We start from the raw sequence: 12,075 nt of genomic DNA, 5'->3' as shown, positions 1-12,075 counted from the left end.
CCACACACACACACACACACACCAGGAGCAAGGTCAGACACCCAATTAACAGTGGTGGAATCAAAAGATGTTTTGGTTCTTTGGGGAGACTTGTGTAACTTCATGGTGTGACTGTGAGTATGTGCGTGTCTGTGTGTGACTACATATCTTGTGTAACTTAACCCGTGAACTTACATAATTGAACGTTCCCCAAAATGTTTTTCAACTAGAGGGGTGAGCAAGGTCTCTGAAGGAGCAACAAAGCCAGATGCTAACATAGCTAACACATTGTTAAGATTCAAAACTCTTGGTTGAGGAACATACTTTTTAAGTGGAAAACTTCTCCTTTGCTCAAAAAAAAAACACAACACACCCAGCTAGACCAGCCCAGAAAAAACACCCATTGGGATAGGGGTGACCCAGCTGAGAACAGCACCATGCGCACACACACACACTCTTTCTCCCTCACGCTCTACCCTCCTCCCTCTCTCCCTCTCTCTCTCTCTCTCTCTCTATCCAAAAACAGAAACCACACATAGGAGCCCAGTGCCAAAGGCAGACAACAGTCGCCCTGCTGTCATTTTCGATTGCGGGCCGTCCATGTCGCAGCAGCGACACCTCGGCCCAGCCCAGTGGACTCAGCGGGCCGGAGTGGCCCGGGGCCGGAGTGGTATCCTGTAATGTCCTCTGTTGCTGCCCCCGGGGGCGAGAGATACGACGGCTGAATCATACAGGTTCAGTCCATCCTTCAGGAACGAGGTCCGGTAGCATGTCCTTCAGGAAGTGTACACACTGGCTCTCCATCTCATACTGAAGGAACTAAAGAGACATCCCATCTCACGTGATGATCGTATGGGCTTGTCCCATTCATCCTCTCGTTTGACATTTTGTATTTTTTGCATCCGAAAGATTCAGACAGCAATCCTTATGAACACTTGGTGAGAACATGGGGGCAGATTGCCAAATGTTGTGCTTGTAGATATGGCTTTGGGGCAGGGCTGGACATGTGCTGGGCAGATGGGGCAAGGGAGATGGCACTTGGGGTCAGAGAGGGCTCCCAGCTGTATATCACACACACACACACACACACACACACACACACACACACACACACACACACACACACACACACACACACACACACACACACACACACACACACACACACACACACACACACACACACACACACACACACACACACACACACACACAGCATAATAAGGCATTAACACCAAACGGCCATGTAAGCGTTAGAACAGGACATGTATTTGGGTGCGTTTCAACAAGGATATATTCCGTGTGTGATTGACAGCAGTTTAACCCTCATCTCGTGTCAGCGTTCAATGGTCCACAAGGAGCTGCTGATTTAGAGTGAGCTAGCCACTGATTTACGGAGCCACGACCAGGATCAGCCGACATCCCTCAAACGTGTCCAAACAAACCACTAAACCCCCAGGTCCGCTGGGTTTACTGAATGTGTCCTCAGCATCTGTTGATGACAAGGCCTAATGAGGAAGGCTCACAGCACACATGGAATCCAAGGGAGTTCTGGAGGACTCATCCAAGCATCTGGGTGGTGAAGATGTGTTAAGGACAGACGTCTTCAGTGGGCTTGGAAAGAGCGTGAGTGGGGCTCCTGTGAAACCAAGAGGATCCAGGACAGAACTGAAACAGAGGGCACCCTATAGTGTACCACTTCAAATCCTCCCATTTACGCTCTGTGCAATCCCGCGTGGGGTGTACCGTAGCCATTCACAGGTCTGTCTCCCTCCTCTTCTCCTCCATCAATCCCTCCGTTCTAGCTGACGGAAAGGCCTATTTGACTGCAGATAGGCATCGGGAAATCCCCAGGTGAAAGCCTAGTGAGCTTGTCAGCAGTCTATGGACCATGCTGAGATGGTGGTGTGTGTGTGTGTGTGTGTGTGTGAAACAGACAAGCTCCAGGAAACAGTTCTCTCTCAGTGCACATAGATCTCCCATTGCCATCTCATCACATTTACAATGTCTAATTACGCAGATAACGCTTCTGTATCAGAATCCCTGTGTGTGTGTGTGTGTGTGTGTGTGTGTGTGCTAATGCTCACACACACACACCAATTGGAAACGCACTGGAAACCTTCCATGTGTTACTTGCAGGTTTAACAGATGAATACTCCTCCTCACCGCGCTCCCTCTCCACCATCATCACCGCGCTCCCTCTCCACCCTCATCACCGCGCTCCCTCTCCACCCTCATCACCGCGCTCCCTCTCCACCCTCATCGCCGTGCTCCCTCTCCACCCTCATCACCGCGCTCCCTCTCCACCCTCATCACCGCGCTCCCTCTCCACCCTCATCACCGCGCTCCCTCTCCACCCTCATCGCCGCGCTCCCTCTCCACCCTCATCACCGTGCTCCCTCTCCACCCTCATCACCGCGCTCCCTCTCCACCCTCATCACCGCGCTCCCCGGGCAGGCAGCCCTGCGTGGGGTGTCCCCGGCTCCTTGTCCCTGGCTCCTCCTTTGTGGCGGATCTGAACACTGTACCGGTGGCGGTGCAGGGGAGGAGAGGGAGAGAAAGGCCGCCTCCAGCAGTCTGTCATGCCCCAGTGCTCTTGGCAACAACAGGCCAGGCCAGAGGCTGCTGGCTGAGGGGCAGCTTGGCCTATTTTGGCAGCTTTCTCATTTAGAGCTAACTATGTTGGGCCGGGCCAGGCCGGGCGGTGACACTAGCAACCCCATCAGAGGCTTTGGTCCAGCCTTTTAATAAAGCTTTGAAGGAGCCAGGACAAAGAGGGCTCCTATGTTGAAATGATAGGACGCAAGCAGAGGGTTTTCTGCTTGGGCGACGCAAGACAAAGAACCACCTCCTGAATACAGGGTGCTGCTCGCCACTTGCAGGACACGGGGGAGATCCCAACGAAAATTTCAGAGACGGTAATTACTATGAAAGAGTGAGATGCAGGGAGGGAGGTAGAGAGAGGAAAAGTTCGAAAGAGAGAGAGAGAGCGAGAGTGAGAGAGCGAGAGGGGAAATTTTTTTGTATTTCTGGAGGGAGAAGGGAAACCGGCTGATTCTTATCAAGGGCGAGGGCAGAGGGGCTTGAAATGTTCTCTGAAGCTGCTGATTAATGATAACTGGAGGCAAGAGCACGTTCATGACAAGCCTGAGACGATCATTAAAATCAAGGAAAAAGTTCAATAAAAGAAAACCAAACTGAGCCAACACCACCCATAGCGGGACACATCGGCCCCTCAGTTGCATTGTAAACAGAACACATGCTGGGTCAGGATGACAGTTAATGTCATTTGACAAAAAGGACAGAAAAGTAAGCTTTCACATTCATTCTTGTGTGACAGGAACAATTTAGAGATTATGTAATACTACAGTCTAGCAGTAACATAAGGTAGCTACACTACCCAGCAGTACCATAGCATAGCTACCCAGTCTAGCAGTACCATAGCATAGCTACACAGTCCAGCAGTACCATAGCATAGCTACACAGTCCAGCAGTACCATAGCATAGCTACCCAGTCGAGCAGTACCATAGCATAGCTACCCAGTCTAGCAGTACCACAGCATAGCTACCCAGTCTAGCAGTACCATAGCATAGCTACCCAGTCTAGCAGTACCATAGCATAGCTACCCAGTCTAGCAGTACCATAGCATAGCTACCCAGTCTAGCAGTACCATAGCATAGCTACCCAGTCTAGCAGTACCATAGCATAGCTACACTGCAGGACTGTAGAGTACCCTAGCGTAGCTACCTGGTCGTGGCTGGCTTGGAGGGAGCTCCCAATGCCATGGAACGTCATCTGCACAGGCGAGAGGGTCAGGTAGGTCATGAACTCCTTGCCATTCTGCCCATCATTGTACTGCACCTGTGAGAGGCAGAGAGACAAGAACACACAAACAAAAGCACATCTTATTCATATGCTTTCCCCTTTTTATCACAAGTTAAGGATCGCTGACACAGCACCAACAAAAGTACAATCTTCCTAAATGCTCTGAGTTAGTGTTTTGGGTGAGAACTCAGCAAAACTAAAGCCAATCTAGAATTTCTAATATTGATCAAAGGGTTTTTGAGGCCAAATATCCCTTGCCAAGATGGCAGGGGTGGCTGGCTGTTGGCTATGACATCACAGGTGACCCCTCATCTTGAGAGGTTAACTATGCAGGCATTCCTAAATGCTGTGCAATCAGGACTGTTATGACATTGTTCCTGAGGGACACTGGCCCTGGGATCCAAGGTTTTGGTAATACTGCCTGTCTGGCCTAGTTCTCTGTGTGAGTATGTGTGTGTGTGTGTGTGTGTGGGTGTGTGTGTGTGGGTGTGTGTGTTGGTGTTTGGTTGGCCTAGTTCTGCTCAGGACAGCTGCAGGCAACTTTAAATGGTACAAATACCCACAACAGCAACTAACAGGGAACAAAGAACATCATAGGCACGAGAACTTGGAGAAGGAAACTAAATTACAATCACAGTATACACAATGATCTAGGAGTTCATGTGAGTGATGCATGTAAGTGGGTAATTGTCTGTGAGTGAGTCATATGCTATTAATCTCAGTTTCTTAGAGTCATAAATAGTGCACCAGATACTCTGCTGGTTTGATGCACATTGTAATGAAGGCTATTCATCAGTGACAAAAGCACCTGCCATTCTCTTTATGAAAATGAGAATTATCAAGGCCTTGCGTTGAGACATACAACTAGGGCAGATGAGTTATTGGGAACAGTTTGTAAGAAACTAAGCAAGAAGGACCTTGGTTTTGGAGCTGTCCAAGAACCCAATGGTCACTCGACCAGAGCTGTTTTAAACCCTCTGCAGAGATAGGAGAACCTGCAAGGAGCACAGGCCATCTCTGGTGCCAGTATGGTCTCAAGAATGAAGCCACACCTGAGTCTAATTACTGGAGAGCATGCCTGGCGCTTTGTCAAACAACACTTAAAGGACTCTGACAGGACTCTTGTATGCTAAGCACAACGCATGAATACTTATGTTCAAGAAAAATGAGCAAAAACATGTTTTCAATTACATTTACATTTAGTCATTTAGCAGACGCTCTTATCCAGAGCGACTTACAGTAAGTACAGGGACATTCTCCCCGAGGCAAGTAGGGTGAAGTGCCTTGCCCAAGGACACAACGTCATTTTGCACGGCCGGGAATCGAACTGGCAACCTTCAGATTACTAGCCCGCTTCCCTCACCGCTCAGCCACCTGACTCCCTAGCCAATTAGCCAATATAGGAAACTGTGTAGACAGATTTTCCCTTTTTTGGAATCCATTTTGAATTAAAACTGTAACACAACATAAAGTGGAAAGGGTCGGGTCCGAATTCTTCCCCAAGGCACTTCATTTATCGCTCTACGTGTACGATGTACAACCGAGATATTCTGAATATGCCGTGCATATGTGTGTCCGTGTCCAAGTGTGTGTGTGTGCACGCGCTCAGGCAGACAGACAGACGTATATGACCTGTGACTGAAGGCTTCCAGAGCGAGCGCAGTGTGTCTGTGTGTGAGTTATGCTCCTGTGAGGAGGAGGCGCAGGGTGGGGGAGCTCTGAGACCCAGGCCTGCCAGACACATGGAGACCTTCCCACAGAGACACACACAAACAAACCCATCTACACACACACACACACACGCACAGTCTTTTCTACTCTCTCTTTCCTCCCCTCCCTCATACATCTTCTGTATGCAGCAGACACCTGTTGAAGGGGAGACGTCTTGGTGGTGATAAAGAGTGGAATGCTATCTGTTATGTGTATGAGTGATAAATATAGTAACAAGAGCTCTGGAGAAGACCCTGTGGCAGGTTAATCTGCCCTCAACTCTCCAGGCAGCTGCCACAAACTCTGACCACTTTACTTGCCCAAATAAAGACACGTTTTGCTTAGCTTTTATTCCCCCAGTATGAATACTGACAAATGACAAAATACCAGGAAAAATGGAATGAGATATTTGGTATGGTTGCATGAGATGCCCAGGTTGGTGTGTTCCCTCACGTGACCCCTCCCTGGCTGCAGCGGTTTGACAGTGTGCGGTGGAAACTGGAAGCAGGTTCGATTTTGTGTGTGTTTGCGTGCCTCTTTGTGTATGCGCTACTGGGTGTGTTTTTAGATGCTGTCGATAACTTCAACTGGGAACTGGGTCACAGTTCTCTTAAGTGTGTGTGACTGGGATGTGTGTACGTGTCTCAGACTGTGTGTGTGTGTGATGATCCAGCGTGTGTGTGCGTGTGTAAAAGTACTGTGTGTGTTATTGTCCAGTGTGTTAGCTCATTAAAACAGCATAAAGAGCCGTAGCTGTGATGTATTGTGCAATCATGGTGTCTGGTCAGCAGGACACTGGTCCGCTGGTTCATCCATCGCAAGCTGTCAGGACCCCCGCCGAGAACGAGGCCTCTCACATCAACTACAATAGGCTAGTACACACACACACACACACACACACAAATCATACATACATTTACCCCCCCCCCCCCCCCCAAAAGCTTTCTTTGTGGTCACCGTTTACAAATTCATTACTGCGGACATTAATTTGACTATCACTATCTGACATTTTTGTCTAACGGCATTGACAGATCTTTTCAATAATGTGGATGGCAGCTGTTTAGGTTATCTAGACAATGAAATGACATTACCAGGTGAAGGCATAACAGACAGTAATGGAATTCAAAATCGCTCCAAAAGACAACAGTAAACATCACTGGTATTGTGATTGGCCATGGGACTGACGCACCTTCCACAAATCATTACGTTATTCCACCCACATGATTAACACGTCCCACTGACAAAATCGACGCTGATTTCTCCTCATTCTGTCAATTGTTTTGACAGTTGAGGTTTGCGTTAGTGTAATCAAGCCCTGGCCCTCGGTGTGCTAACGCTGAGAACAGGCGATACAGCAGGGTGTCCATCCATCAGGGGACTCAAGTCAGAAGGTGTCTCACACAACACAACCGCTAGGTAACAGATGACGTAAAAAAAAAAAAAAAAAACTCCTTCCTCTCGGTTTACCGCGTCGACCATTCAAGTCATCAACCAACCCATTTTTCACCAAAGGTTTCAAATAACATCTTCCCAGGGGGCCCTATGGGAGTCCTGGGACTGCGAACGGCCCTCTGTTTCACAAGCGTCCTTGCTGATCTCTCTGTTCCTGCAGTCTCCCTGGCCCTGTGATGTGGGTGAGTGCCAGGCATTCTAACTAGGCCTAACTAATCACCCCAGGTCTCCCCCACAGCAGCCACTAATCCACTTCCTCTGGACACAAAGGAGCAGAGAGTTACGCAAGGCCTGCGACTGATCCGCTGCACTAATGTGGAACGACCTCTGACACCTGCCTCTAAAGCTGACGCTTCTTCCTCTCTGAGATCCGTCTGTCTCCACCGAGACACACACACACCTCTCCACCAAGACGCCCGCGCACACACACCTCTCCACCGAGACACACACACACACACACACACACACACACACACACACACACACACACACACACACACACACACACACACACACACACACACACACACACACACACACACACACACACACACACACCTCTCCAACAAGACAAACACACCCGCACACAATCACATCCACACTACTTGAGCACATGAAGGCCAAATCAATACACACGACAGCAGATCAAACCGTAAAGCATGGCCTAGGTAGAAACCAGGCAGATGAATGAAAATAAGCGGTTGGAGAGAAAAGAGGGTGTCTGTTGCCAGGGTGTCTGTTGCCAGGGATGTGGTTGCAGGTTGAGAGGGGAAGCGGGGGGGGACGTCCACTGGACAGGGTTAACAGAATCAGAACTAGACGCACAAGCACGAGGGGTGAGTCCGGGATAGCGGAAAAAAATTCACATCAACAACATGACATTGACTATAAATAAACCCTGCATCTCACCCAAGGAGACAACATGGTATTGTTAGTGTGAAGCAATTAGCAGAGCTGAGAGTCAGAGCTATGGGGTCAAGTGTGTTTTAAGGACATTGTTAAGAAACCCTCCAGAGCCCCTACAGGAAAGGGATTGAGGGGTGAAGCAAACAAGAAGCCTAGGACAGAGGAGGCATGGAGACAGCAGTTGTAAAGCCATCGCAGCAGAACAACAGGATTTCCGAGGAGCAAACTAGCTACAAGGAACTCCCTGTTTAGCTACTTCAAGGAAAGGGACGGGAACCAGGTCTGAAGGGGAAAAGCTAATAACAAGAGCATCTCTTGGACTATTCAGAACGCACATGTAGGTTCACGTGCTGCTATTTCCCGACTATCGGACTAAGAAAAGCGCAAAAATGTCGCAGTTGTGTACCAGGATACAGAAAGGCCTCATATCTGGCTGTGAAAAGTCTATTTTAAACCAATTCAGGAAACCTAGCAACCCATCGTGTTTAACTAGGACCCCTCCCTTTTAAAATGACTTCTAATGACTTCTATTATGTTCTCATTCATCATTAAACTGTAGCAGTGATGTGTGTGTGTGTGTGTATGCGTGTGGGTGTGTGTGTGTATACGTGTGTATGTGTACATGTGTGTGTGTGTGTGCGTACATGCATGAGCTCACTGCAGTTGGACTCCTACAGCTGAAACAGTGCCACTGAGACACGAGGATATCCCCTGATCAAAAGATGAACAGAAAGTGCTTCAGATCTGCTCAGAGAAGTGAGAGGATTCAGAGCGAGCAGCCTCGTGTAGCGCATGAGGGAACACAGGCTCCGTGTCACTCTTCCCTCCTTTATCATCAGATGAAAAGGATAAGTACTGTGATCATTACAATAGTATCATCTAGTGCCTATAATCTACAGATAAAGATTGTGTAGCGATCATCCTCGAAATGCTTACTCTTATTGGCTTGAAGTTCCTGCTGTGTGCCAGTTCTGGAACTAGGACCGGCAGACCAAGAGATTCTGATTTAAGGGTTTACAAATGGGCTTGATTGTGGTGTACTAACATCATCACTTTCTCTCACCACCCACGCTCCATTCATCATACACTCTGCTATCACACACACACGCACACGCACAGACACACACGCACAGACACACACACACAGACACAGACAGAGGGCCACCATGGAGGAGGGAGACTGTGCGTCGAGCCAGCCAGCCAGCACTGCATCAACTGTCTGATTTATATCATCAACAAAACTTGTTTTCAAAGATGGCTTCTCAGACAAACACACCCCGGAGAGCAGCTGCAAGCCATCAGGACGCCGCAGGAATCAAACAGGCAGGGATTAGCCCTTCCACCATGTCTTCTCTAATGTAAACCCCAGATACACCAGGGACGGGCAACTGGACCGCCGCACGGCGGAGGGGAACAGAGACCGCTGGAAATGGCAGAACGTTCCATTGGAGGGCAGAACGTTTAATGTTCCTTCAGAGCATCAGAAAGATGGATGGATGGATGGAAGAGAGAAAAAGAGCAAGAAAGAGAGCGAGAGGTAGAGAGAGAGGCAGAAGGAGAGGTAGAGAGAGAGAGATAGTGAGAGAGATGGGAAGAGAGGGAGATGAGGGGGGTTGGTGTTGCCAAACAGAGGTGTTGCCGGCACCATTGAAGTGGTTTTCCTCCTCAGCCGGCAGAAGAAGTAACAGAGCGGCAGCACATCCTGGGAAGCGGCCGTCAGCGCAGATGTTCCGAGCGTACGTCAACATCGGTCGCCGGGTCCCGGTCATATTTTCATTCACGTGGGATTTCCAACGCGGCGGTGTAAGATGTGATCAAACAGAGCCGAGGCTGAGCTCTGTCCCCCAGGCCCGCCGACAGACAGCCTTCCCCCCGGGACAGACCTCCTCTCACCCCCCAGGACAGACCTCTTCTCCCCCCCCCAGGACAGACCTCTTCTCCCCCCCAGGACAGACCTCTTCTCCCCCCCAGGACAGACCTCTTCTCCCCCCCAGGACAGACCTCTTCTCCCCCCCCAGGACAGACCTCTTCTCCCCCCCAGGACAGACCTCTTCTCCCCCCCAGGACAGACCTCTTCTCCCCCCCAGGACAGACCTCTTCTCCCCCCCAGGACAGACCTCCTCTCCCCCCTCAGGACAGACCTCTTCTCCCCCCCAGGACAGACCTCTTCTCCCCCCCAGGACAGGCCTCTTCTCCCCCCCAGGACAGACCTCTTCTCCCCCCCAGGACAGGCCTCTACCTCCCCCCCAGGACAGGCCTCTTCTCCCTCCCAGGACAGACCTCTTCTCCCCCCCAGGACAGGCCTCTACCTCCCCCCCAGGACAGACCTCTTCTCCCCCCCAGGACAGACCTCTTCTCCCTCCCAGGACAGACCTCTTCTCCCCCCCAGGACAGACCTCTTCTCCCCCCCAGGACAGACCTCTTCTCCCCCCCAGGACAGGCCTCTACCTCCCCCCCAGGACAGACCTCTTCTCCCCCCCAGGACAGACCTCTTCTCCCTCCCAGGACAGACCTCTTCTCCCCCCCAGGACAGACCTCTTCTCCCTCCCAGGACAGACCTCTTCTCCCCCCCAGGACAGGCCTCTACCTCCCCCCCAGGACAGACCTCTTCTCCCCCCCAGGACAGACCTCTTCTCCCCCCCAGGACAGACCTCTTCTCCCCCCCAGGACAGACCTCTTCTCCCCCCCAGGACAGGCCTCTTCTCCCCCCCAGGACAGACCTCTTCTCCCCCCCAGGACAGGCCTCTTCTCCCCCCCAGGACAGACCTCTTCTCCCCCCCAGGACAGGCCTCTACCTCCCCCCCAGGACAGGCCTCTTCTCCCTCCCAGGACAGACCTCTTCTCCCCCCCAGGACAGACCTCTTCTCCCCCCCAGGACAGACCTCTTCTCCCCCCCAGGACAGGCCTCTTCTCCCCCCCAGGACAGACCTCTTCTCCCCCCCAGGACAGGCCTCTACCTCCCCCCCAGGACAGGCCTCTTCTCCCTCCCAGGACAGACCTCTTCTCCCCCCCAGGACAGACCTCTTCTCCCCCCCAGGACAGACCTCTTCTCCCTCCCAGGACAGACCTCTTCTCCCCCCCAGGACAGGCCTCTACCTCCCCCCCAGGACAGACCTCTTCTCCCCCCCAGGACAGACCTCTTCTCCCCCCCAGGACAGGCCTCTTCTCCCCCCCAGGACAGACCTCTTCTCCCCCCCAGGACAGGCCTCTACCTCCCCCCCAGGACAGGCCTCTTCTCCCTCCCAGGACAGACCTCTTCTCCCCCCCAGGACAGGCCTCTTCTCCCCCCCAGGACAGACCTCTTCTCCCCCCCAGGACAGACCTCTTCTCCCCCCCCAGGACAGACCTCTTCTCCCCCCCAGGACAGACCTCTTCTCCCCCCCAGGACAGGCCTCTTCTCCCCCCCAGGACAGACCTCTTCTCCCCCCTCAGGACAGACCTCTTCTCCCCCCCAGGACAGACCTCTTCTCCCCCCCAGGACAGACCTCTTCTCCCCCCCAGGACAGGCCTCTTCTCCCTCCCAGGACAGACCTCTTCTCCCCCCCAGGACAGGCCTCTACCTCCCCCCCAGGACAGACCTCTTCTCCCCCCCCAGGACAGGCCTCTTCTCCCCCCCAGGACAGGCCTCTTCTCCCCCCCAGGACAGGCCTCTTCTCCCTCCCAGGACAGACCTCTTCTCCCCCCCAGGACAGACCTCTTCTCCCTCCCAGGACAGACCTCTTCTCCCTCCCAGGACAGACCTCTTCTCCCCCCCAGGACAGACCTCTTCTCCCCCCCAGGACAGGCCTCTTCTCCCCCCCAGGACAGGCCTCTACCTCCCCCCCAGGACAGACCTCTTCTCCCCCCCCAGGACAGACCTCTTCTCCCTCCCAGGACAGACCTCTTCTCCCTCCCAGGACAGACCTCTTCTCCCCCCCAGGACAGACCTCTTCTCCCTCCCAGGACAGACCCCCTCTCCCCCCCAGGACAGACCTCTTCTCCCCCCCAGGACAGACCTCTTCTCCCCCCCAGGACAGCGGGATCGCCCGCAGGTTCAGAAGGTGGCCCGTCAGATAGAATCACACTGATGCACTCCATGTGTTTTCTGCACACACGCCCATGACATGGTAGTGTGTCTGTCTGGCTCTGCACTCGTCCCACTCAGAGACTAAGAGGAGGCCTGACACACACCACACCTCCATGACTAAGCTCACTCACACTCA

General features: G+C 52.2%; 1 protein-coding gene across 1 annotated transcript in view; it reads right to left on the bottom strand.

Moving 5' to 3' along the window:
• Positions 1-12,075, bottom strand: part of LOC136958016 (double-stranded RNA-binding protein Staufen homolog 2-like) — a 56,751-nt gene that overhangs the window by 20,082 nt on the left and 24,594 nt on the right. Inside the window, 1 exon segment of the mRNA XM_067252238.1 lies at positions 3,728-3,841. Within this exon segment, the coding sequence (XP_067108339.1) occupies positions 3,728-3,841 (114 nt within the window).

Source organism: Osmerus mordax, chromosome 15 (genome assembly GCF_038355195.1).
Source record: "Osmerus mordax isolate fOsmMor3 chromosome 15, fOsmMor3.pri, whole genome shotgun sequence".
In the NCBI taxonomy this organism is placed as follows: domain Eukaryota; kingdom Metazoa; phylum Chordata; class Actinopteri; order Osmeriformes; family Osmeridae; genus Osmerus; species Osmerus mordax.
This window is presented reverse-complemented; position numbering and strand designations above follow the sequence as displayed.